Source organism: Antechinus flavipes, chromosome 1 (genome assembly GCF_016432865.1).
Source record: "Antechinus flavipes isolate AdamAnt ecotype Samford, QLD, Australia chromosome 1, AdamAnt_v2, whole genome shotgun sequence".
NCBI lineage: Eukaryota > Metazoa > Chordata > Mammalia > Dasyuromorphia > Dasyuridae > Antechinus > Antechinus flavipes.
Genome location: NC_067398.1, coordinates 524,059,403 through 524,086,382, shown reverse-complemented (window position 1 = coordinate 524,086,382; position 26,980 = coordinate 524,059,403). Strand labels below are relative to the sequence as shown.

Here is a 26,980-nt window from a genome sequence, read left to right as displayed (position 1 = left end):
TATTGGAAATAAATTTTAATTATTTTTAATAGAAGTTCTCTATATTACATTTTTTGCTTGTTTATATTAACAGTATTATTATTAGCAATGTTAATATTAATTAATAAAATTATCTGATTTTTTTTATGCAGTTATATTTAGTAATTATAATATTCTGATTAGTCACTCTTAGTCATTAAGTAATAAGGAAAAAAGCTTGGAAAACTGCATTACTTTTCTTTAAAAAAGTCATTCTCTTTTCTGGCTCACAAACCTATCAAGATGTAAATACAAAATAAATGAGTTTATGTTTTTAAAAGTTCATATTTGGAGAATTTCATATAGACAGGTCTTTAAGGAATGCTTTCCAGAAGTGGGAAAAGAGGCTATGTTTTAGGGAAGTATAGTCTGCTGATCTTCAGACCTTTACGTTACTTTTTTCTCTTAGAAAACTGCTCTTCTTTAGTTTAAAAAAAAAAAAAAGTATTTATTTACTTATTTTTGCCCAATTTACTACTATATTGCCTAAATATTAATACTTTACTACCAAGGATAAGGATTATATTAGTGTTAGGAATATATTTAATGAAGATTTTTAATTTTGACATCATAAGCATTAGTTATTAGTGTATAATATTATTCTTGATCTTAATTCTTATTTTTGTAGTTTTATAGTTTTAAAATACTTTTATATGTTATACTTTTGCTTTTAACCTTTTAATTCAAAGCAAAAAGTCAAATTAATTAATTGTCTTGGTATTTCTTGGTAAGTTAATATTCTAAAATTTCTCTTGTTCCTTTTTTTTTGTTAGGATCTTGTGTAATTTGTGAATGTTGCTTAGTAAGAATGATTTATAAGATGCTTCATTATGTCTCCTTTTGAAGTTACAGAAGCCTTTTATGTATTAGTTTGTTTTACTTTTATTACCTAGAAATCTACTCTTTGCCTTTAGTAGATTATTGGACATATTTGAAATGTGAATATATGTATATATTTGGAATTCCTTTATTAAAATGGAATTTTATACTCAGAAGACACTTTGAAAGATCATCTACTTTAGTCATTTTACAGATGAAAAACAGAGTATGATGAATTAAGTGATGTACCAATATTACATACTTAGTTTCTAAGCTTTGTAACTCTTTCCCCCCTCACATTCTATTGCTTTTCCCCTCCTATATTATTCTGCCTTTGGTATAAGTTGAGGATAACTTTATTCTGGGACTAGCATAAAATTATATTCTTTCCTTAGAATAGGTGATCATATCTGGCATACCAATCCTTCCTTGGTAATAGCTCTAAGTCCATAGACCATTCCTAGACTTAATTAATTGAAGTCCTTGCATGGGAAATGCCTATGACTATTATAAATTCTTTTAAGGATTAAATTCATTTAACCAATATATAAAGCTATCAATTTCCTCAATTGAAGGCATCTTGTGCTTTCTCAGCTTTGACTCTGGAAATAAAAGTGGGTTGTCCTGAAATATGAATTAGTTTATGTGAATTAGTGTGAAACATTTAGGATATTTTTACTTTGGGGGGCATATTTTTCTGAAGGACTATAATTGTACTTTGTATGGCACCTGACTTGAATATATATTTATCCTCATCTGATTATTTGTGCTTTAAAACTAAGTTTACAGGATCAGAACCAAGATCTTAGTGTTATTAATCAGCAACATCTCCATTTTCCTTTTTTTTTTAAATTCCAAAAACTTAAGCTAGTAAACCAAGATGGAAATAGAAATGACAGTTAATGATCATGGACTAGTTTGAATGATAGTAGACAATATGTGTTTTAACAGGAAGAGATAGTTTTTAGCAAGAGTAGTTTAGGAAGGATTCATGGAAAGAGGTGTGATTAAATTGAAATGTAGAATAAACTCAATCCCTCATGTGTAGATTAAAACACAAAAACATCAAGACCTTTTCTGTTAAATTATGCCTTTATTTTTTAATCTTTTAAAGTACTAAAATAGATTTATTCAAAACTGTCAATTATAGACCTCAACTTGTAGTTAAACCAATACGAAGAGTCCTTCTTTCTACCCGAGTTGACTTGCTGTAATTTTTCTTCCTTGGGGTTGTTTTTTTTTTTCCCTTTTTTTTAAATTAAAGCTTTTTATTTACAAAGCATATGCATGGGTACTTTTTTCTGCATTGACCCTTGCATAACCTTTTATTCCAAATTTTCCCCTTCTCCCCACTCTCTCCCCTAGCTGACAGGTAGTCCAAATACATGTTAAATTGTTGAAATACATGTTAGATCCAACATGTGTATACATATTTATACAATTATCTTGTTGTGCAAGAAGAATCAGATCAAAAAGAAGAGAAAGGAAAACTGATAAAGAAAACACAAATAACAAGCAAATAACAACAGCGAGAGTGAGAATGCTATGTTGTATTCCACACTCTGTTCCCATGGTTCTCTTTCTGGGTGTAGATGGCTCTTTTCATCACTGCACAAGTGGAACACGTTTGAATCATCTCAGTGTTGAAGAGAGTCATTGTCTCTTTTTCATATGGACAATTGTATTTGTGAGTAAGGAGGCGTCTTTTGAAATTTAAGAAACTCTTGTATTGTAGATTCTAGGGAAAGAAACTTGTGTTCACAATAGACTCCATGACATGACTATGAGGGTAACCTTTTCAGGATTTATTTTTGGTGTCTATCTTTTACCCAACTTCCATTTGTGACTCCAAGAAACTGTAATATTTGCAGTGACCACACCCCAATAAACTGTCTTGGCAGATGGGCAAAACCAGATTGAGGTCCTCAAACCTGGCAGTGAGCTAAGGAGAGGTTTTACTCCAAACATATCAAGGCTTTTCCTGGCAGAATGAGTGGAGAATAGTTTGTTTCACTGGCCATGAAGGTACTGAAGCAAACTCTGTGGAACACTTAGATTGATTAAGGTATTGAAAATACCAAGGTCATATGCTGTCACCAATATATGGTGACATCACCAGTCATCTTACTTTTTGTCTTGCCACTGAGATGACTTTGGAAGAAATAGTGAGTTTGAAACTTCGCACAACTCTGCCTCACTGAAATCTAATTCATATTCAAGTCAAAACATCACTCTGTGATATTATTTAGATCCTCTTTGAAAATGAAGGACAAACAACAACATGAATTTTCTAGCATTGCTAGATTGAAACTAGACCTTTGGTGTTTTTAGTTATATCTCTTGCTGGCTAAAAAAGGTTTTCACTGAAATTTAATGAAGTGGATTTATGGAATATTTTAAAAAATTAATTTGTTTCTTCCTATTTAAATTTGCAGATAATATACAAATAACAGTACAAGTTCTGGAATTGCTTGCAGAAGTTGTGGTACTTATTAGAAATTCATTATCTGAAGATATCTGGGATGACAACAGCCTTTTTGCTTTAGATTTGGTAAGACTTAGTAATTCTATTAAGGATTCATGATCTTTTTAGTGTATGTAATTTTTATTGATCCAGATCTTAACTCACTGATGCCTTTCATTCCATGATCTTAAGTCTTTGTTCTTAGACACTTTTTAGAAGATCATAATAAGACAAAGGCTTTTTACTGGGTCTTTTAATGTTCTTTGGATAATGGTGCAAATACAAGAGTTATGCATCTGAGATCCTTTGCTTATACTGCCTTGTTTCCTTGTCATATATCTCTGTAGCATCTTTTGTGTCATTTTTTGGTATGCTTGTCATTGTTGGAAGTATATTGAAATCTACTTATACAACCATACATTTTCTTTTGACGTGTGGATCTCTATTTGACAATAAAAGTTTTTGAAGTGTTAGTGATAACATTTATATATACCATACTTATATTCTATGTCTGAGAAAGAAAAATCTTTTTAGTGTTGTGATTAAATGAGTGGACATTGCAGCGATATCATGAATAATTCTGTTGACTTAGATAACAAACTCTGCTTATAAATGTGGATGGATTTCACTATCGCCTAAAAGAAATCTGTTTCTCTAACCCTGAGCCTGTTACATCCTTATGTTTACTCGGGCTGCTTTCTCATTGTCTATTCTTCAGCTGTTTTTGATCTGATTTTTAAAATCCATAATCCACTAAAACGTCTGTCTACAGATTATTATTTTTTAAGTAAGCTTTAGTTGATATTCTCTGTTTTTAACCATAGCATATGAGCCCATGGTTCTTTCCTCTTTTTTCTTCCTGAGAACCATCTCATATGACAAATAGTATTTATTTAAAGAGGAAAAAAAAAAGTCAGCATAAATGCTGACTTGAATAAGTCCAATAATCTATGCAAGGTGTGATATTTGTGAACTTCCCATTTCCATAAAAGGATAGATTAGGGATGTCTTCCCATATCTCTTCATTTGACTTTCTTTGTTTTTTATAATATTAATTTACTTTTGATTTTTTTTTTTTTTGGTGTATAATTGTTCTTTCCATTTACATTATTATAGTTACTGTGAATATTGTTTTCTTGGCTCTATTTACTTCACTCTAGCATCTAAGATTCATAGGGATCTTTCCATCATTTTCTTTATTCATTACAAAGTATCGCATAAAAAATGCTGCAATAAATGTTTTGAAGTATATGGGGACTTCTTTCTTATTGATGACTTCTTTGATATTATATGCCTAAAGTGCATAGGATATAGAAATTTTTATCACTTTATTTGCATAATTCCTAATTGCTTTCCAAAATTTTTATACCACATTACAATTCTGCCAATAATATAGTAATGTGCCTATCTTTAGACAACTCCATGGTTATGAGAACTAGAATTTTTCTCTTTTTGTCTTTATATCCCTGGAAGCTAGCATGGGACTTAGAAACCAAGGGGAATTTAATACATGCTTGTTAATTGATTTATTCTTACCTATCCTTCACTTCTTCACATCCTATTAATTTTTTTCTCTCTGATATCTTAGATGTCTCTTTAATATCTATTTACAGAACTATTAATTCAGAGTATAGAATTTTTTCTATACTGTTACATTAACTTTTGTAACTGTTCCTTCTGCTTATAACCTGACTTCAGTCTGTTCTTTACAAATCTGCCAACATAATTATCCATCTTCTTACATGTACAATTTTCCCAATATGAATCCTAGTATGATTTTGTCATTCCTTTGCTCTGTATCTCTCTGTTACTTCATATTACTAATATGATAAAATACTTATGATCCTGGCATTTAAAGTCCTCTTATAGTTTTTTATAATTAATGTAGTATTTTAAGGCCTAAGTACCTTACTTTCTTCATCTATAAAGTTGGGGCAATTAAGAGCATAAGATTTTGTATAATATTTTTGAAGTTGTTAAATCAAAGGCATACTGGTATAATATTCTTTGGAGGTTTTCTTATATTAAAAAAAATTCATTTAATGAATTTTTTCTTTGAAGTGTAAAGAATATATTATCACTTGTGACTAAAATTAACTTGAAAGTTTTTGGTCATAAGACTTTAATCTGTAAATTACTTCTGGATGCTGTTCTTTTTTATTGTAGCAAATTACTTTTATTTTAAAGGTTAAATCTGTTACTTGAAGTTCTAGCTCTTGGATTAGAATTATTAAGTCAAATAAAACTACTTGGAATAAGTAGAAATAGTACAAAAATTTTTCTAAGAATTATGTATTTTAAGAACTGAAAATTTTTCTTTTAATAAGCAGTGCTTTAGAGGCCAGTTAGAATTTACTAAATTCTTTCATTAACATGAATTTGGGAAACATTAATTGGCATATTTGATATGACTAATTGACATGCCTTAAACACTGGCAACAGTATTAGTTTGCCTAGATTTTTTTTCTTCTGTTAATGTAATATAATGCTTGTTTTACCTTGATTATCCAAATACATTGCTAACAAGCTACCATTAGGGAATGAGATTTTCCTCATAATTAAATTTTTCTAGATAATTTAAATTTTGCCTCCCAAAAATGCACTATTCTCAAAAACATTTTTGTTGGGGACCTTTACAAATATATTGTGAACTTCCTTGTCTTAAACAGAAAATATCATACATGTTAAATATTTTCTTTAAGGCATTATACACTGATTACTGTAAGAGTTATATACAAAAATGTTTGTTTTCTGTACTAAATGAATCAGGACTGCTTCACCCTCTTACCACTGGGTCTTTTTTTTCCTACTTTTTGTTTCTTTTCTAATGATTTTTTCTTTTCCTTTTTTTTTTTTTTTTTTTTTTTTGGTTTAGATCTGACTTTATTTATTTATTTTTATTATAGCTTTTTATTTACAAGACATATGCATAGGTAATTTTTCAGCATTGACAGTTGCAAATCCTTTTGTTCCAACTTTTCCCCTCCTTCCCCCTATTCCCTCCCCTAGATGGCAGGTTGACCGATACATGTTAAATATGTTAAAGTATAAATTAAATACAGTATATGTATATATGTCCAAACAGTTAATTTGCTGTATAAAAAGAGTCAGACTTTGAAATAGTATACAATTAGCCTGTGAAGGAAATAAAAAATGTAGGCAGACAAAAATAGAAGGATTGGGAATTCTATGTAATGATTTATAGTCATCTCCCAGAGTTCTTTCCCTGGGTGTAGCTGGTTCAGTTCATTACTGCTCTTTTGGAACTGATTTGGTTCATTTTCATTGTTGAAGAGGGCCATGTCCATCAGAATTGATCATCATATGCTATTGTTGTTGAAGTATATGATGATCTTCTCGTCCTGCTCATTTCACTCAGCATCAGTTCATGTAAGTCTCCCCAGGCCTTTCTGAAATCATCCTGCTGGTCATTTCTTACAGAACAATAATATTCTATAATATTCATATACCACAATTTATTCAGCCATTCTCCAATTGATGGGCATCCACTCAATCTCCAGTTTCTGGCCACTACAAAGAGGGCTGCTAATGGTCTTTTCTAAATGTCATTAATAATATCTTAATAATAATCAATGAATTTCATTTTGGAAGGGATTTCTATAGCAATTTATTTTAACAAACTCAAATGGACTTTCCACTACAGTTATCCAACAGTAGTCATCTAAGACTTCCAGTAAAAGAAAATCCATTCCCTCTTGAGGCAGGTCATTCAATAACTTTAATAAACCTGACAACATAGGAAATAAGGTTAGACTAGCGTATTATATCTTATTGATAAAGCCATGATGAGTCTTTGTGATGACCTCTGTACTTTCTAGATATTCCTCAACTATCTTTTTCCAAATGTGTTTGAGAATTTTGCCATGTATCAGAGCTACTCATTGTTTACAGATTTCCTTTTTTTTTTTTTTTTTAAGTTGGGTCTTGTTTATGCTATTTTCTTTAATCTTTTAGATATTACTGACAGTAGTTCATCAGCCCCAACAGGCATTCCTTTCAATACCCAACAATGTAGTTTTCTGGGTTAGGTTAGTTGAAATTATCAGTGAAGCAAGATACTTGATTACTGTCTCCTTTATTAGCTGCTTTTGCACTTTTCTATCCAATATAAAAGTCATTTTCCTTGGAAGAGAAAACAAAGCAAAAATTGAACAGCTCTATTTTTTCTCAGCCATTAGTTATTGTCCCATTCACATTAAACAGTAGTTCTAACTTTTCATTGATCCTCCTCTTTTCCCCAATATACTTTAAAAAATTTATTTGTTTTTTTGCTCCATTAATGTTCTCTTAATCCTTTTCTGTGATTTCTAAAGTTTGTTACATACATGTTTACCTTATTAATATATAATGTTAAAACATACCCTTCAAATATATCTTCTTTTGGGAAGGTTTATTCATTCAGAGCCATATATTTAGTTGTAGATTTCATCCTCCTAAATCTGGGTGATAATTAAGTCAAATATGCAGCCTTATTTTGAACATTTAATTCATCTTGCTTGCTGACTTAAGTGTTGTGCATTTGTACAGGGTATTCCAAAAATCTTAATGAAGTTGTAGTTGTTAAAAAAACAAAACAAAACAAAAAGCAACTGTGACTTGCCTATAACTTGGGATACCCTGTATTTAGATATTTGAAGCTGTGGGTTTCTGGGAGGATTTCTTTTCTTGGATTTTGTCTACTAAGAACTAATGTATATTTCATCTACTATCCTTCTGTCTCTTGTTTCTGTCTCTTTCCTTCTTTTCCTTTCACTCTCCTACTTTTCTCATTCTAAATTGCTTAACCTCTTTGGGCCTCATTTCCTTCAAATGTAAAATAGAATTTAGCTTTCATGACTTCTAAGATCTCTTTTAGCTCTAAATCTGTGATTCTGCTTTGAGAGTGGGTAAAGAATAAGAGTCAAAAGATTGCTTAACATTTATTTTTTGTCATTCGCTTTTAGAGTAATTATATATTAATATTTCAGTTCGGTTCAACATTTGTTAAGTGCCTTCTGTGCAAAGGACTGGGAATACAAAGGAAAAAAATGAAACCTCTGTTCTTAGAGAGCTTCTATTTTGTAATGACATGATTCCTAGTTCTTTGATTCCAGGTCAGGTGATTTTTATTCTATACTATCTTACCTCTCAAATCTTTTAGATTTTTGTCTGTTTTAGTGATTTTTATATCTTCTTGATTAGAACTTGCATTTTAATTTAGATGAGGACATAGTTTTCTACTTTTTTATGTTTCTGGATTTTATCTTGATATATATTTTCTTCCATTGTTACTTTAATAAACAGATTGCCCTGTTTTATAGCCCATTATTTTCAGTTGTTATATAAACGGCATACATTTTGTTGATTCATATTTTCAAAGAAAATATGAATTTTTTATTAATTCATTCAAAATCAGTCTGAAAGGTGGCAATTTAACATTTAAGTGGAAAAAAATCTATGTTTTTCTAAAGTAGCCTAACTAATAAATTAAGACAATACCTTGCAACAAAAATCAACAGTTCTTAATATTTGGGTAAAGATTCCTACTTCCTGATACAAGTAATAGAACTACTCTAGCTAGTTGAAAATGGCTCTTGAACTAAAGTACATTTGCATCACCGGATGTCAGAAGTGATAAAATGTGAACTTCATTCTTGATTCATAGCTTAGAATATCTATAGGCAAAGCAAATTGTAAAGCACAGAAAAGAGGAAGATATTATCTTCCATTGTAGTATTCATTGCTCTACTCCCAGAATGCAATGGATAATTAGTGATATATTGGTATCAAATTGATTTATAGAGAATCTTTTCTAATTCTTATTAGGAAGATTAATATTACTTTCTTTTTACTTACAGCAGTTGGGGAAGCTAAGTGGCACAGTAGATAGAGGACTAAAGGTGTAGTCAGGAAGACCAGAGTTCAAATGAAACCTCAGACACTTACTGACTTTGTGACTTAGGGCACTTAACCCTGTCACCCTTGTTTTCCTCATCTGTAAAATGGAGAGGATAATAGTGTCTATTATCCCAGGGTAGTTTAAGAATAACATTTGATAATATTCATAAAGTGCTTTGTAAACCTTAAAGTACTTTGTAAATGTTAGCTATTATTAATATTAAAAACTGTCTCTAGTTTCTGTTAATGACTTGTTCATGTCAGGTTTATAGCATCAGAATCATCTAAATAGATCTGCTGAAATAACTTACAAGAAACTGTATCTTTAACTTTTGTTTAAAATTCACTTTTATTTTCAATTCTCTCTCTCTCAGTTGAGAAAACTAAAAAACAAAAACTGTTGTAAACATGTATTTTCAAGTAAAAAAAAAATTCCTACATTAGCTGCTTTAAAAAAAAAAAGCTATACTGTAATCTGTACTCTATATGGAAATTAATCATATATTTCTTCATGCTTCTGGAACTGTGGCTAGTCATTGTATCGAGAAGAGTTCCTAAATCTGTCAAAAGTTATTTATCATTATGATATTATTGTTATTGTAAAAATTAGGTTCCAGATTTTATTCACTTTATATCAATTCATACAAGTGTTCCTCAGTTTCTCTGAAACTATCACATTCCTCATTTCATTAAAAAAAATTTTTTTATTAATGTCTTTTGTTTCTTACATAATCAGTTATTCCTAGAATCCTTCTTTTTCCTCCTCACACAGAGCCATTTTATATAACAAATAGTATTTTTAAATTTTTTTTTAACTTTAAAGTTAAAAACTTTAACTAATTCAGAGGCTGAATTTGGTAATTAGTTGAGGGTTCAGGGAGATTAGAAAGAAGCGTGTGAACTCTCCGCCATCTTGGCTCCTCCCTACCCCCCAAATATTTTTTTAAACACAGAAAAAGAAAGTCAGCAAAATTGATCAGTACATTTAAAAAGTCTGAAAAATATGTTTAAAGTAGCATACTAATGTGCTTCCTCCCTTTTCAAAGGGATGGGGTGAGGACATATTCTCTTATCCTTTCCTTGTGTTCTTGTTCTTTGTAATTTTGCAATATTCACTTTTGATTTCCCTTTTACATTGTGCTTATATATTTTTTTCTTGGCTCTGCTTATTTCATTGTGCATCAGTTATTATAATTATTTCCTTGCTTCTTGATATTTATCATATTTGTCAATTCTTGCAGACTGGTGATATTCCATTATGTTTGTCCATGTATTACAATTTGTTACCAGTCATTAGTCGATAGGTATTTCCTTTGTTTGAAATTCTTTGCTATCCCCCAAAATCCTTAGATATCTATCTATATCTATTTCTTTTTGTCTGTCTGTCTGACTGTCTGTGTCTCTGCTATATATTGGTGTATATGAAGATTTTCTTCTTCTCCATGCCTTCATTGGTGTATAAACCTAGTAATTGAATCCCTATGACAAAGATTATGGACATTTTACTCACTTTATTTGCATAATTCAAAATTGCTTTCCAAGAAGGTTGTATTGATTCACACTTTTACCAATAAAGCCTTAGTGTATCTTGCATTCATTTGTAAAAGAAAACTAAAAGTGATGGTATTGCATTGAGATTAATGAAAGTAACTTTTTTTCTGTAAAGAACTTGACTTTTTCAGGTACTTAATTTTTGTTTTCACTTGGGAAATTTTCTAACTTATTTTGTGGAGGAATTTAAAATTTTATCAAATTTTCACAGTTTGACACAATTATTCTTTGATTGTTTTGGGTATCTGGTTCTAATGGGTATTTAATATCTATAAGCATACTTTTATATGCCCTTAGTTATTTATAGTTACTGGACACATAGCAGATTCAGTAAATAATTATTAATATATGTAAGATATATTTATACTTATTGATTAACATGTGCAAGATATATAAAAGATACAAAAACACACTTAGAGTGATGATAGACTAATCAGAGATTTATATATTTTTGATGATACTGCTAGCAATCTGATTATGGTGGGATTTGAAATCTTACATGAAATTAAGATCTCTTCTTTAGGCTTTCCAGAACGATTTTTTGGTATGAGGTTTTGGTAGCTCTTTCATAGCAGGATAACTTTTGATACTTTGTTCTTTATTGATTACTCAAAAATGGCTCTGTATTATTTCCTTGCAACTGTTATTTATACTTTTTGTGTATTTATTCTCTTATTGTGTATTTTCAGAAGCTAAAGCTGTTTGTAGTCATGGATTCACTGGGAGAAACTATCTTCTACCACAAAAACAGTGTCAATTCCGAAGGGTCAGATACAATGATGTTAGTGCACCATAAAATGTCTTTTATCAGCATCTCACTTTTTACTGTTAGATTGTTGCAAACACTTCTTCCTGTAGAAAAGGTATGAAAGAAACTTTTTGTTTTTACTTGTAGCTTATTAGATAATGTCAAGGTTTTGAATGAAAAATATCTTTTGACAGGAAAAGAAAAAGTATTTTGCTTTTGTTCAGTCAAATGGACAGAATTTATATGACTACATTGTGTAAACAATCGCACAATTTTAGTGTAAAGTCTTTCCATAATTCCAGGTAAAATTACATTTAAAACGATTGTCTTAAATTTACTTTATGTTGTGGAAAGAGGACTGGCTTTGTAGTCAAAAGATCTGGGTTATATTCCTGCCTCTCATACTTATGACTGCATGACCTTAGAAAAGTTATTTAAGTTTATTTAAAGTACTTTGACCTTGGTTTCCTCAATTCTAAAATGGGAGAATCAGACTAGAAGACCTCTGATTTACCTTCCAGCATTAAATCACAAAGTAGTTGAAATATAATATTCATAAATTGGTTTGATTTCTGAGTTTTGGAAGTCCCTAGAGGGATTACTACAGTATTACAGAGAAATTCCAAAGGCTATTAATTCCAAGGCAGTCATCTGGGGGAGGGGGTAGAGGAAGGGAAGGGAAAAATCGGAACAGAAGTGATTGTAAGGGATAATGCTGTTAAAAATTACCCTGGCTTGGGTTCTGTCAATAAAAAGTTATTTTAAATAAAAAAAAAAAAGAGTTGAGAAAAAAAATAAAATAAAAAAATAATTCCAAGGCAGTTATATTTTTATTAGTCAAACTTTTTATCTTTATTTATATCCTTGTGAATCCTTATGAATAAATTATAGCAAATGGTTGCCTAGAAAATATCAGTGTTAGATGAACTGAGTAGTTATTGAATTGTCCCTCTTGTTATTAGTAATATCTCATTATCCTTATTCCTTTATCCAAAATAGAAATTTTGAAGAAAACATAGATAAAACTATAACTTTACTGTGCTTAATTTTTAACTCTTAGATTTGTGTTATATGAGATTATGCTGTCCTCTGTCTGTTGCTTGCTCACTCAATTGTGTTCTGCACAGAGTGTGGAAAACAAAAGAGAGCATTATTTCCTCTTTTAAACCCCTCCTGCTCCCCAAATATTTTTGACTAGGGTTTGGAATGCAGTCTATTGTCATGGAACAGAAGAAAGCTAACTTGTCCAGAACAACGAACCCATGACTTTTGCCTCAATTACATGATTCTCTGAATCTGGTATAGTCATTGTATTGTTATAGGTATCAAAGGGGACAAATGAGATTGTCCCTCTTCCAACAGAAACCTCATTTTGACCATAAAAGTCCTATTTGCTGATACTGAAAAATGAAGTATCCTTTGATTTTTCTAATGCTTTTAAAAGGCTCCTGTATTTGTTCTCTTCCTAAAAGTTTCTCATCTATTGTTTTAGTTTGAAAATTTCATTCTTGGTGCTTTTTTAAATGTATATTCTTCACATTTCCTTTCATTAAAAGTCTTTGCATTTTCAACTAGTTTAGCTTTTGAAATTGGTTTTTCACACCGTAAAAAAAAAAAAAAATCACATTATGTGATTTCCATAAATAAGGAACAGTCATAATATTCCCTCATTAAAGGCAAACGTTTAGTTGCAATAATGAGCTTTGTTACTTCATCTTGTGTTTTGAAAGTTTAAATTGTCTTTCCTTTCCTAATTGATTAATGAAATTTTACCAGGAAAGTAGAAGTAATTTTAAAAAAATATAAAATATGGAATCAGAATTGGAAAGGCCTTTACTGGTCATGTATTCTAAACTGAACCTGAAAAAAGAATCTTCTCTGCAATTTACCAAATAAGAGGTCATCAGGACTTTACTTAAATACCTCTAGTGAAGGCCACTTTTTTCTACTTTGGAAGTTTTTCCTTATTTTATAAAGCTTAAATTTGCTTCTTTGCAACTTTCAACTATTGTTCCTAGTTCTACTCTAGTGTCAAGTAAAGCCTCATTATTCTTTAACTTTATAGCCTTTCAAATATTTTAAGGCAGCTGCTTTTTTTTTTTTATCTATGTTTTTTTTTTTTTTTTCCTTCTCCAGATTAAACATCTATAATTTCCTTCAAACAATCCCATTTGGTATGAACTTGAAGCTCTTCCACATCCTGATGCTTCTTCTGGACAGTTTAACAATGTCCTTTCTATTATAATTATATATTTAGTAGCATGTTAGTCCTTTATATTGATCATGAATTTGGATGTTATAATTTGCTTCTCCTTAACTTTAAGCTTAATATCTCTTCTGAAGTAACAATTAGCTTTGCTTTTTTTTTTTCCCTCTTCATTTTAAACATTGTGCTGATAAGGACATATATGTATATTTGCATATGTGTGTTTGCATTAAAATTAATTCTTTTAAATTCCATTACAGGCAAGCCAGTTTTTGCCAGAAAGCTTGATGACCGCATTGTTTCATATTTCTTTGGAAATTCCTTTGTCCTTGCAATATCCAAATATTCATGAGGCTGTTATTGCCTATTTGGAACAGCTGAATTCTGAAAACTACACTATTTATAAAGGAACTGCAAAAATAGTTTATTCACTTGATTGCTGCTATAACTTCATGATTGATATTGTAAAGGAGGTAGAAAACTTTTATATCTAATGTAAAACCTGTTTTGACAAAGTCTTTACACAGTTTAAGTTGTAATGTTTAACCAGAAAGAAGGACAAAAACCTTGCCAGTTATAGGTATAATTAAAAAATTACTGATAGCATTAATAGGATAAAATCAAAAAAGTAATGTTTAAAATATCTGAAATAGCAATACTTATTAAATGAAATGATATTTTAGTGCTTACTGACAAATATTTGTTAATATATATTTGCTGGTTGTATACTTTAATGATTGGGAAGAATTAATGTGCCTTTTAATTGCTAAGATAATAACATAAAACTAATGTATTTAATCACTGGAAAGACTAATCTCACTTGACTTTTGACCTGAAAACCTACTAAGTACTAAGATACTAAAGATCACAAAGGATGTAGCACTTGAATTCTAGTTCTAGTTGTACTAGTTTGTTTCCCCTCCCAATGTAGCTTGTTTACTAGCTATTATTACTTTATGAGTAAAGACGATACTCTGATATGCCAGTGGTTTTAACCGAGACTAGGTATAAGTGTTTCTGCTTTGGATGTTTTCATAGTCTCAGATCTTTGAGATTAGGGGTCATTGCATTCTTTTATTTGTGACCATAGTCCCTCACACTCTGTCTGCCATAGTGGGAACTATAAATGTTTATTGATTTATTGATAATTCTTTTATAGCATAGTGCCTAATGTAATAAATTCTTAATACATATTTATTTAATGAGTGAATAGGTCAGTTAATCACCATCAGGTACTTATTTATTGGATGATTATTATTTTCCCACCACTTCCCTTTAAGGACTACACAATAAGTAGAAGACATCTTCATTATCTTTGAAGAGTTGGCAATCTAGCCAAGAGTACAAGACTTAAAATAGTTAAAAGAATTAAACACAGATTCTTGACTCCATTGCATTTCTAAATTTAATTATCACAGTTTGTAGGTAGAGTGAGTATATGCTGTTTGTATAATGATTTTTTTTTATTTTTTCTCATTCCAGTTCCATAGAGCTAAAATGCTTAGTGTTTCTATGCAAAAGTGTACTTAGCAGAATGAGTAATGGCCTCAGGGTCTAAGAATGTTCTAATTATTAGAAATTACTTGCCTGCTGAGGATTACATAATATATGAATCTGACATTTTTCTATTGCATTCTACATCTTTTCCAGGGAGAGAAGGATCTCGTTGAGTTAGTGGAGATGGCAAACCAAGCTATATTTAGCCTTTCTTATCATCAGAACTTCCCGCTAATAAAGAAGATCATCTGTTTGTGTTCAAACATGTAATAATTCCCTTCTTACAGTGGTTACGTCATATATGATGAGATTATTTGTTTAGAATTTGATATTTCTTATAGATTATGGGGGGGTCTTTTAAATGATGTTGCTCTATAAATTTCTATGTAATCTATAGAAGAAAACTTTTTAAATGTTCACAGCTATAGGTATGAACCCATACCATACATCAAATTTTTACTCACTTGTTTTGATATTAGCCTAAAAACATGGTTCAGTTGAATTTAAGTCCATTTTTCCATTAAATGTTTACTAAAAAAAGAAATACAAAACAAAATAATCTGTGCTCTTAAAAGGCCTTCATTTGCTTTACCAGCAGACTGGAATTTATAGTGAACACTTAAAGATAGTGTGGTGGTTTTGAAGGCCTGGATTTGACTGACTTTTATAGTGGGATTCTTATTTGATTGGAGTCCAATTGTACCTTCCTGGCAATGCTAGAAATTAGATTTGACTACAGATGAAGACCCTTTTTTCTGTCCAAACAAAAACAGGAAATTGTAGAGCTGATAGAGAGAGTAGTTTCTTATTGCAGGAAATTTGAGTTAAATGTGGGGATAAGCTCAGGCATGGAACAATAATTTCAAGTGACCAAATCAGATATATAAAAATGATGGGGTTCCAGCATAATCCTTATGATGTCTGCAATTATCTTAAAGAAATTTTAAAAAAAGTAACTCCTTTTCCTTATCACTAGCACAAAGTCATCTCCCCCAGAGAGTTTTCCCTAATGAATTCCATTAATTATTTAGAAATTATCAGCTTAATCCCTGATTTAACTTTTTCTATAATGCACTTCTGAAAAAATAGTGGATTATATTTGTGTGTGTGTGTGTGTGCATATATTTTTTTTTTTTTGGACTGAACCAGAATGTTTTGGTATAGGAAACTCCCAATGAGGAAATCATTGGCACTTACTCTATAACTTAAAAGTATTAGTTCCTTACTTTAAAAAGAATTTTTTTTTACAACATTCATTTCCTAATTTGTCTCTTCTCTACTTTCTTCTTTGGATCTATTAATTACAACAAAAAATTAAAAAGAAAGAAAAATTAGTATAACATTACATTCTACACCATGTTTTTTGTTCTGTATCCTCTAAATTCACTAATTCTGTAACAAATCATTATTAAGGATTCGTATTAAGAATCTTGAGCATCTTTATGTGCAGTTATCAAAGATAATAGCTAATTGTTTTATTTAGGAGTGGATTTTTTTTTTTTTCAGGAGTCAGGTTATTTCCATTAATTGGCAAAATGGAAAATCCATAAAGTCACTCCTGTGGCTTTTATTTTGTTTATTTTTCAGCTATGCTAAGCTAAGAATAAAACAAAATATATTTTTTAGGTTTAATTACTTATTAGTTATCATTACTTATCATAAATCCAAAATAAATTTTCATGGATTGAATACCAGAGTATGGAATCTTTACTATAACCATAACTTGTTTTAGACATGAAGAATAAAGAATTAAAGATTTAAATTAAATTAATTAAAGAATAGAAGACTAAAGAATTAAAGAATATGGAGGCCTTCAAGAAGGTCCCACAAATAATAATGAAAGCAATTGAGGAATTAGGAGCATTCTATATGATGAAAGACTAAAAACAAACAAGATCCATCTGTCCTAGAAAATAAAATTTAGAAGGTGCTAAATGAGCAGTGGTTACTATTTTCTATTTCCACTGCAGATAGAGCAGGAGTTAATTTAGCAAAAGATTTATTTTAGACATGTAGAGATACAATCAGGTATGAATGAATTACTAAAGAAGTCAATGAATTTTGCAACCAAAATCCCTTTAAGAACAAGTGATTGCTTTTTATGGAATCATATTTAGGTGTTCAATAAATACTTAAGGGTCCACTGAATGTGTTGGATGGATTAAATTATAGAATTTTCTGAAATTGTATTTATGCGGGAAAAGGAGGTGGGAAGCTATGACATTTTTCAGCCTTTTTTTGTTTCCTCATACTTCTAAATTTGTTTCATCATAATTTTAAACTGAGTTAGGGTGATAACTTTACTCAACTAAATCTTCTGGAATGTCATATAAAAGTTTTTTGAACTAGATCAGATTATCTTTTACATATTCCCTCTCAGTCACTCATCTAATACAATCTGATTTAATAATATTTATGGTTTGTAAAACACATCTTGTCAAGACTTTTGCACTCTCTTTCTTTATATCTATCTGTCTGTATGTATATGTGAGGACACAGATGTATAAAATCTATCTAAAAAGTAATGGGCAGCCTCTAACAAGAATGCATTGAGAGGTTATTAGATTTTTCTTTCTATCCATCCATCTGTCTGTTTGTTCTGTATGTATTTACCTTTTTTTTGCCATGCTCTTCTGCACATATTTTATTAGTCATTTTTTCTTTTTTCTCCAAGATTCTTGCCTTTCCAGTGATTCTAGTCGTCATTGCTTATTTCCATAAGTGTCACTTAGATAAATCCATCTCATAATTTTGTGTCTACTACTAATTAGTTTATTCCAACTCATTTCCAGATGGAAATCTGAACAGATTAATCCATTACTACAGGAAGAAATTCAAAAGGTGTTCCTACGTCTGTTGTCATATCCTTTGCTGCCTGTGAAAGCTGAAAGTTATCGCTGCTGCCTGGAAATTGTTCAGGTTGGAATGAAATCTTTTTTTTTTTAAAATAAAAGTTTTCTTTTTTTAACACATCTTATTAATTTCAGTTGAATTAAATATTTATTAAGTGTGCGTAATATGTGGGAAGCACTATGCTACGTCTTGAGATTTAGGGATTATATTTTACAGGGACATACAACATGCACATAAGTAAAGTATAGACAGTGAGTTAGGTGAGACAACTAGGAAAAGAGGGAAATGGATTGTTTAAGAAGATAAACCTTAGAGAAGTCTAGAAAACTGTTAAGCATTCTATTTTTTTATTTTAAATTTTTGGGGTAGGCAATTAGAGTTAAGTGATTTGTTCAGGGTCACACAGTTAGAATGTGGTACATGTCTGAGGTCAAATTTGAACTTAGGTCCCCCTGACTTCAGCTTCAGGGCTGGCGTTCTATTAACTGTGCCAACCAGCTATCTCACCAGGAACTTTTTTTTTTTAAAAGGATTCTAATAATTATATCTGACATTAGCATAATACTTTAAGGTTTATAAGTAATTTCTATACTTTGTCTCATTTGGGCCTAATGATATTTTTGAGAGATAGATACTTTAAATATTATTATTCCCATTTTACAGATAAGAAAATAAAGACTCAAAAAGCCCAAGTGATATTAAGTATCAAAAGACCCAAGGTTTCTTCTTAAGACCAAAAACCAATGTGAGAAAAATTTTTGGCACTTGAGATAGCATACTAGTATAGTAGAAGGAATACTGAATTCAAGGACTGTTTAATTGGCCATTTTGTCTAGAATGTAGACTATATGAAGGAAAGTAGTTAAAATTTTCATTTGAAATATTACTTTGGAGTCAGATTTTTCAGGATTGCCAAGCTAATCAATTTATATTTTAGAAGAGCTGTCCTAGGCAGTTAAGAATCCAGGGTGTGATATGGGATGGATTGGAGAGGAGAGACACTGGAAACGGGACCATTGTAATACTCCAGGAGAGTAACTGATATTGAATGCTTGAACTTTAGTGGAAGTCATGTAAGCAGGGAGATTTTAATTTGATTTTGTTTTCTCTTGATTTTATGAAATTGGTTTAATAAATTTCTTAAACTTCCTTGAATTTTTAAGAACTAATTCAGTTAACATATAAGAATTTTATTAATGTAATTTTACATTTAGTGGTTAAACCATTTTATTAAAGTTTCTACTGTGTGCACACATATATTGTATCGAGGATATACTATAACATATTTAACATGTATAAGACCGCTTGCCATCTAGGGGAAGGAGTGGAGGGAGGGAAGGGAAAATTTGGAACAGAAGTGAGTGCAAGAGATAATGTAAAAAATTATTCATGCATATGTACTGTCAATAAAAAGTTATTATTAAAAAAAAAGTTTCTACTATGTAAAATATTTGCTCTATCATTAAATTAGTAAACATTACTATTACTTAGAAAAAGTTGAATTCTACAAAACTGATTTACCATTGACTTGAGTTTTATATTTTTGGCTCCTCTGACCTTAGTTTTTAATCTTTTGTTTTTTAAATAAAGAAAATAATTACGTATTGTCAAATGTTAGGATTGGCCTTAATCCATCATTTCATTAAGGCAATCTTAGTTCATATTCTTTCACTTAATGTACTCCATACCCTAGATGGACTACATTACTGGTTCCTACTTCTATGTATTTTGCAGGCTAACTTCATTTCTGAAATTTCCTCCTTTCTTATCTCTGTCTTTTAGAATCCTTATATTTATTTAAAGCTTAACTTGAGTGTCACCTCTTCTGGAAAACCTTACTGACTTGTGTCCCTTATTTTCCCATCCATTATATCAGATTTCTTTGATATTTACTTATCCCTGCATGTGCTATATACTGTAAGCTTCTTTAGGGCTGGGACCATTTTTTTCTTTATATTTTCAGTTCAATTCTTTGTACACAATAGATACTTAATAAATGTCTGTGGAGTTAAATTGAATTAAGCTAATTTAACTGTAATTGCCTTTGGACTCTAGGTGCTACCTTGTTATACATGTCTAAAAAAGATTACTATATGCAAACATTTTTAAAATTTGTCAAACTCTTGACCAATCTTTCATTTTAGTAGCTTTTTAAGAACTGACTTCATTTTTTGGTTTATTCCTGGAGGTAAAATAAAAATTTTGAGATTAAGAGTTATAGAACTGAAATGTTAAAACAAAAAGAAAGCTTAGAGATCATCTATTGCCATGATATTACATAGGAGAAAAATAAAGTCTGGAGAAAGTAAGTGATTTAGTAAGTAGGTTTCTGAGGCAATATACTAAGACTCTGTTCTGGGCCCTGAGATAGTTAACATTTTTATTAGTCACTTGAATAAGAGAATTGATGACATGCTTATTAAATTTGCATATGATAGAAAGATGGGAGAGATAACTCACATATTGGATGATAGCCAGAATTCAAAAAGATCTTGACAAGCAAAAATGTTGGAGTGAATTTAATAAAATGAATTTTAATAGGGATAAATGTAGACTCTTATGTTTAGAAATAGACTTCAATAAGAGGTATGACTAGATCGTAATTCATCTGGATTTCTCAATTCTATGATATGTCAGTGAAGAAAACTAATTCATTTTTAGGCTGTATTCATGGATCATAATGTCTAGAACTATGAAGGTGACAATCTTCATTATATCCTTAGTCAGATCACAACTGAATTCAGTTTTGGGAAAAAACATTTTAGTAAAGACTTTAGTAAACTAGAAAGACTCTAGAGAAGGGTAATAAGGGTGATTAAAAACCTTGATATAATATCATATGATAGATTTGGAGAATAGAGGCCTTGGAGGAAGAGACACCCCATGGCTGTGTTCAATATATGAAAGGATGCCAAGTGGAATAGACTTTAGATTTGCTTTGCTATCCCCAGAAGGAATAATCAGAAGCAATGGATAGAAGATGTAAAAAGGCAGATTTAGATCTGACATAAAGAAAAAACTTCTGAATAAAATTATCCAAAATTGGAGTCAGTTACCCTGGAAGATAATTGGTACTTCCTTGCTGAATGAGTCTTTTTAGGTATGTTGTAGAGGAAATTTTTACTCAAGTATGATGATATCTCAGATCCCTTACAATATGGAGTTCTTGTGATTCTATGACTTTTTTCTCCTGTAACACTTAAAACCGAGCCAAGACTAGGATTACAAAAACTGACTTTAACTTATCTTTTTGGGCTAGTCATATATTAATTCCTTTGATACACTTCAGGGTGAAATTACATAAATCTTGACATTCCTTCACAAGACTTCTATCTCCTTTGTATGAGACTTTGTACAGACTATTCAACTGCATGCTTAGAGGTCTTTTTCTACACCTCCACTACTCAGAATTTTTAATTTCCTTCAAAATTCATTTAAAATGCTACATCATATATGAAGCCCTTCCTGATTTATCCAACTGTTAGTACCTTCCCCTGCTGAAATTGCCTTGTATTTATTTTATATATACTTGTGTTGTACATGTTACATTTCCAGTAGGATATAAGCTCTTTGAAAATGGAGACTGATTCATTTTGTCTTTGTGTCTTCAGTGTCTGGTACATAATAGATCCCTAAAGTGATTTTTAATAATATTTTATGTGTTAGAGAATATATTTTACTATACACAGATTACTAATAATATTTAATAGCTAATGCTCAAATTGATTTATATAATTTATTGAAATTCCTTGAAACAATGCAGATTGTAACCCATAAATTATTTTCTACCTTTCCAACTCTTGTTTTTGGTACTCCTATATATTCTTCTCAGAGGTTTCACACAATATGTTGGAGATTCTTTATGCTTTCTCTTGATATTTCTAAGATATCAATGAAACAATCTTGGCTATTCACCCTTGTCAAGTGATCAGCTCTTGGTCATGTGACCAATCTGTCTTTTCTTCTTATTATGTAGTTCCTCAATAACATCTTTTATCTTTTTTTTTTTTTTTTTATTCCTCATAGATTCTGTAGGTTTTTAACAGCCAACATTCTTTTCCCTATTGTCCTTGATGCTCATAATTTACTTAATATTTTTGGAGGCAATCTTATTCCTTGACTTACTGCCATATAACAGTTATGGTAAAATATTGATATTAAAATGACGGGCCTTTGTTTTTCTAGGAAGTGTGGGATAATTTAAAAGAGCTTTGTAGAAAAGAAATTGAGCTGGGTCTTCTTTTGTTCAGTTCTGAACTCAGTTCATTGTTCAACTGCATTTTATACTGTCTATTTCAGAAAAACTCCTGATGGACAAGCCTTAATAAAAATACAGTAAAAATTAGATAACTTTACATTTTAAAAAATATTTATACTGTATATTGGATCAAGTACAAGAATGATATAGAGGCTCCTGTTTCTATTTGAGCTGGCTTCTGTGCACTATGCCTCTAAATAAGCAGTATATTTTGTATTATGAAATGAATGTGCTTTATTTATTTTTGCTTTTATCTCATCTCTTAAACAAAATATTCTCAATTCTCATTACAGTTCCTATATTCCTTTATGCTTACAAAGTAGTAAAAATTATAACTGTGAGCAATGAGTTTGTGTCTTTGGAACAGTTTTCTATGGCCTGTTCCCATTATATTGAACTTTCAAATTATTTTGCAAAAAGTTTTCAATTAAATTTCTTATTAAACAAACAAAAAAGTACTGGACTTCTTAAAATATAAATAGAAGAAAGTGGGAATTTCCCTGGTAGTTCAATGTTGTTAATCTTACCCTTTTAATATTTTAACAATTCTTTTAAAGCATTGTTTAGGTATCAAGACTGTGGCAGTCTCGGGGCATTCAATCTGTGATGAAGTTAATTTTCTACTTCATCCAAAAGTGCTATATGAAATGTGTACATTTGGTCTTCAAGAATCCAAAGATGAGGTATGTATTAACACTAAGCTGAAAAGAATTCTTTGATTCTGCAGTTTTTGAATTGAAGGAAAAACCTTTAGTTTCTAATAATAGCTGAGTATTTTATTTTAAGCTCAAAAGAAACTGCCTTTTGAATAGGCTCAGTAAATGTGGTGGGAAATATTTGGAGCATGTGACAACTGTAACATTAAAAAAAAAAAAAAAAACTTGTGAGAATTCAGGTCAGTTGTGTTTTTTTCCCTCTTAGAATTTTTATTCAGAAGAGTAAAAATATAGGTATACCAGATTCTTAAGGACAACTGATTTCTTCATATAAAGGGGAAAGAAAAACCTCAGACTGTTAAGCTCAAGAATAGAATTGGTTAAGGAAAGATTTAATTAATAATGCAATGTAAGAATATATCATATTATTGAAATTGAAATAATTTTTTAGACACGTTCTTACATATTTGAATTTTCTTTATTAATCTGATGTGGATATACCTAGCTTATCTTGTCAGTATTTCATCTCATATTTTATTAAATTGTTTCATTTTTGTTTTGATCAGGTGAACTCTGTTGTCAAGAATATTCTGATGTATTTGCTTCAGGGACAATTGATTATGACAACAGTGACCTGGAACAGGTTTATTGAATCTCTTTGTCCTGTTGTTCCAATTCTACAGGTACTTTGTGCTTTTCTGCTTTTAAGGTATTATTATCTTGGACTGAGTATAATTGATTTTTAAAGCATTCATGCAGAAAAAAAATGTCACATTTTAATAGAAATTTTGAAAAGGCCAAAAGTCAGTATCTAAGAATAGGAAATGTGCCAATAAATCTTGTTTCTAGCAGAAGCGTAAAAAAATAGCTAATTTGTACACAATCTGTATATTCAGGCGGTAGGTGAAAGAGTAAGCTTGGTAATATTTGAGATTTTAACATCAGTTAATCCACCTAAGTTGCTTAGAGTGGTTTAAAAATTTATCAATTAAACAATTAATAAAATGCTAAACTCATAGACTTAGAGCTTTGAAAGACCTTAGAGATTATTGAATCCAAAACTCATTATTTTACAGATGAGGATACTTTAGGCTAAAAAAAATAAGGTGATTTGCCCTGGGTTACATAGCTAGTAAGTTTCTGAGATGAGATTTGGATTCAAGTCTTCCTGATGTCATTATTTCTCTTATTTAATATAAGAGATAGGCAATTCAGTCACTTGGCAATGGAGAGGCACCATCTGTGTCCATCTGTGATTTCTATGTCACAAGATGGATTTATTTGCCTAGAGGCCTCAAAAACTTGGGGAGAGTATTCTATCTTAGCTTGAGGGTTAGGGGCGGAAAGCACTGTGTCTTACATACTATTTTTATTTCTGTCTTAACAAACTTATCAAAATTTGCCATTAGAACATATACTTCCATTAATAGAAATAATATTATATTACTTATGTTGAATGGCCTGTTTAGCTGTATAAATATATGGATTTGATAAATGGGTAAGCCTAAATTCATAAAAATTGGTGACAGGACTGGGCATATTATTGTGCTGTAAATGCTTTGTCACATTTTCCTCATATTTATAAATATGATAACTCTTAGAAACTTTAATTCAATGTTAATTTTTATTTATTGAATATATATATAAGTGCTCTAGTAACATGTAGTATTGATGACATGTTGAGTCCTGGGAATCTTCCTAATAGAAAAAATTTTGAGAGTCTGAATTACATAAATGAAGCTGTTTACTTCCTAAATGAAGCAGTTAGCTACAGAAATGGTTTAAATATCAAACATAATATATATTACAACTCAGTGTTTTCTAATCTAAACCATTCAACAAATTTAGAATACCTGTTGTGCCTCCCTTACTAAGTTTTGACTCTTTTAAAAATAATTTTATTGCATCACTCACATTCCCTCCTTCCCCTGCTCTAGTTTTTCCCTTTACTACTACTATTTTTGAGATCTTTCAGGAATTCCTTTTTTTGGGGGGTGGGGGAGAATAAGAAGAAGGGGACAGTTAGAGAAGCTTTTGACACTGTTGTCTTTTGAGTTTATGTTTTGATCTTCATGTTGCCATAATAACTTTGTGCAGTCAGATTCTTTTTTTGTTTCAGCCTATTTCTTGACTTTTAACTTCATTTTAAAGTTAGACTCTCCTCTAAGGATTGAGAAGAGAACTGTCCCAAACTTCATGATTTTTGTGCTACTCTTTTCAGAGATAATTCTGGTAATCTGTAAGTTTTCAGTTCTTCAAGGTAGTATGATTTAAGGAGAGGTGTGTGACCACATCTTTTGGCCTGTGCTCTTATTTGTGAATGACCACAAACACTCTTTTCTGTCCTGGAATTATGACCAAGGTTGCCACTTCAGCTAGTGCTTTTCCTTGTACTGGAGACTAAATATATAGACAGTACAACAGAGTCCTCTACCAGAATCCAGTAAAAGGTTCCATTAAACTCCTTCTGACTAATTATCTATGGGTTTAGAACTCTAGAAGCCACTGCTGCTGATTCAGTTGCCCTCAAGGCTTCCTGCAGGTTTGCCCAAGCAAGACCCGCTCTTGATTATGCTCTACTTTCAGTGTGAGATAGATCAGAAGGAAACTTGTCTTCTAACTTTTAATTTGTTGTCTTCTTATTTTGAGCTGGAAAGTTTTTTTTACTCTGTTCTTTTGTTAGTTCTGCTATAAATATTGAGGCATTATTTTAATGTTGTTAGGAGGGGAATTTGGGAAAGCTCAGGTGAATCCCTGACTTTTCTTCACCATTTTGCTTCAGCTCTTCCTATTAGAACATTTTTTAGAGAAATCTGGTGATATAATACATAATGTGGTGGGCCTGGAAGCAGAGATCTAAGTTCAAACTTGGCTTCAGATATTTAATAGTTGTTTGACCTTGGGCAAGCCACTAACTATTTGATTTAGTTTCCTCAATTGTAAAATGGGGATAATTGGGTTATTATGAGGCTCAAATGGTGTCCCATTTGATGTACTATGTACACAATACATACACTATACTATGCAAATACTTAATCCCTTTCCCTTTCCTTATTAAGCACCTACTATGTGCCAGACACTGTTAAGCACTGGGAATATAAAGAAATGTAAAACATTATTTGTGCCTTCAAAGAACTATTATTCTAAGGAGGGAATCAACAAGTAAATACTTATGTACTACACAAAATATATACAAAATAGATGAAAAATAATTTTAGAGAGAAGGCATTAGCAGTGAAAGGACTGAGAAGAGCTGTAATAAATAAGCTGGGTTGAGTCTTAAAGGAAGGGAAGAGCATTATAGGCATACAGTACAAGCCATTGAAAAAGCACGGAGCTAGAAAATGGAGTGTGATGTTCCAAAAATAGGTAGAAGACCAGTGTCACTGAATCAGAGGATATGTGCGAGGGAGGTAAGTGTGAGGAAACTGGAAAGGTAAAAGAGGCCAGGTTGTGAAAGGTTTTGAGTGCTAAACAGAGAATTTTACATTTGTTCCTAGAGGTGATAAAGAACCACTAGAGTTTAATAAATGGTGTGTATCTCTGTGTGTGTGTATATATGTATGACTATGTGTAATGATCAGATCTTCACTTTAGGACGATTAATTTGAAAGTTGAATAGAAAATGGACTGGAGTGGGGGAGAGACTTAAAGCAAGGAAATCAAGCTTATTGCATTATTCTAAGCAGGAGGTGATGAGAACTTTCATCAGTTTGGTGTTAGTGTCTCAAGTGAGAAGGGTGTATATTCAAAAAATATTGTGATGGCAAAAATGACAGGAGTTGGCAACAGGTTGAATATGAGAGTAAGAAATCAAAGCTGATAGTTGTAAGCCTCATTGATTTGAAATATAGTGATACCCTGGAAAGCAAGGAAGTTGGGAAAAGGGGAGGGAGGATTTTGGGAAAAGATAATGAATTTAGTTTTGAACATATTTGTGGGACATGTAGTTGAAGGTATCCAATAGGCAGTTGAAGATGTGGGACTGGAGTTCAAGAAAGAGTTTAGGAAT

The 26,980-nt window shown here is 30.9% G+C and overlaps 1 protein-coding gene across 1 annotated transcript in view; it reads left to right on the top strand.

The window, feature by feature from the left end:
- The window catches only part of RTTN (rotatin), a 235,447-nt gene that overhangs the window by 26,435 nt on the left and 182,032 nt on the right, over window positions 1–26,980 (top strand). Inside the window, exons 10-16 of the mRNA XM_051973949.1 lie at window positions 3,273–3,388; window positions 11,440–11,613; window positions 13,965–14,177; window positions 15,355–15,467; window positions 17,994–18,120; window positions 22,870–22,995; window positions 23,535–23,651. Coding sequence (XP_051829909.1) covers window positions 3,273–3,388; window positions 11,440–11,613; window positions 13,965–14,177; window positions 15,355–15,467; window positions 17,994–18,120; window positions 22,870–22,995; window positions 23,535–23,651 — 986 coding nt within the window. The remainder of the gene's footprint in view (window positions 1–3,272; window positions 3,389–11,439; window positions 11,614–13,964; window positions 14,178–15,354; window positions 15,468–17,993; window positions 18,121–22,869; window positions 22,996–23,534; window positions 23,652–26,980) is intronic.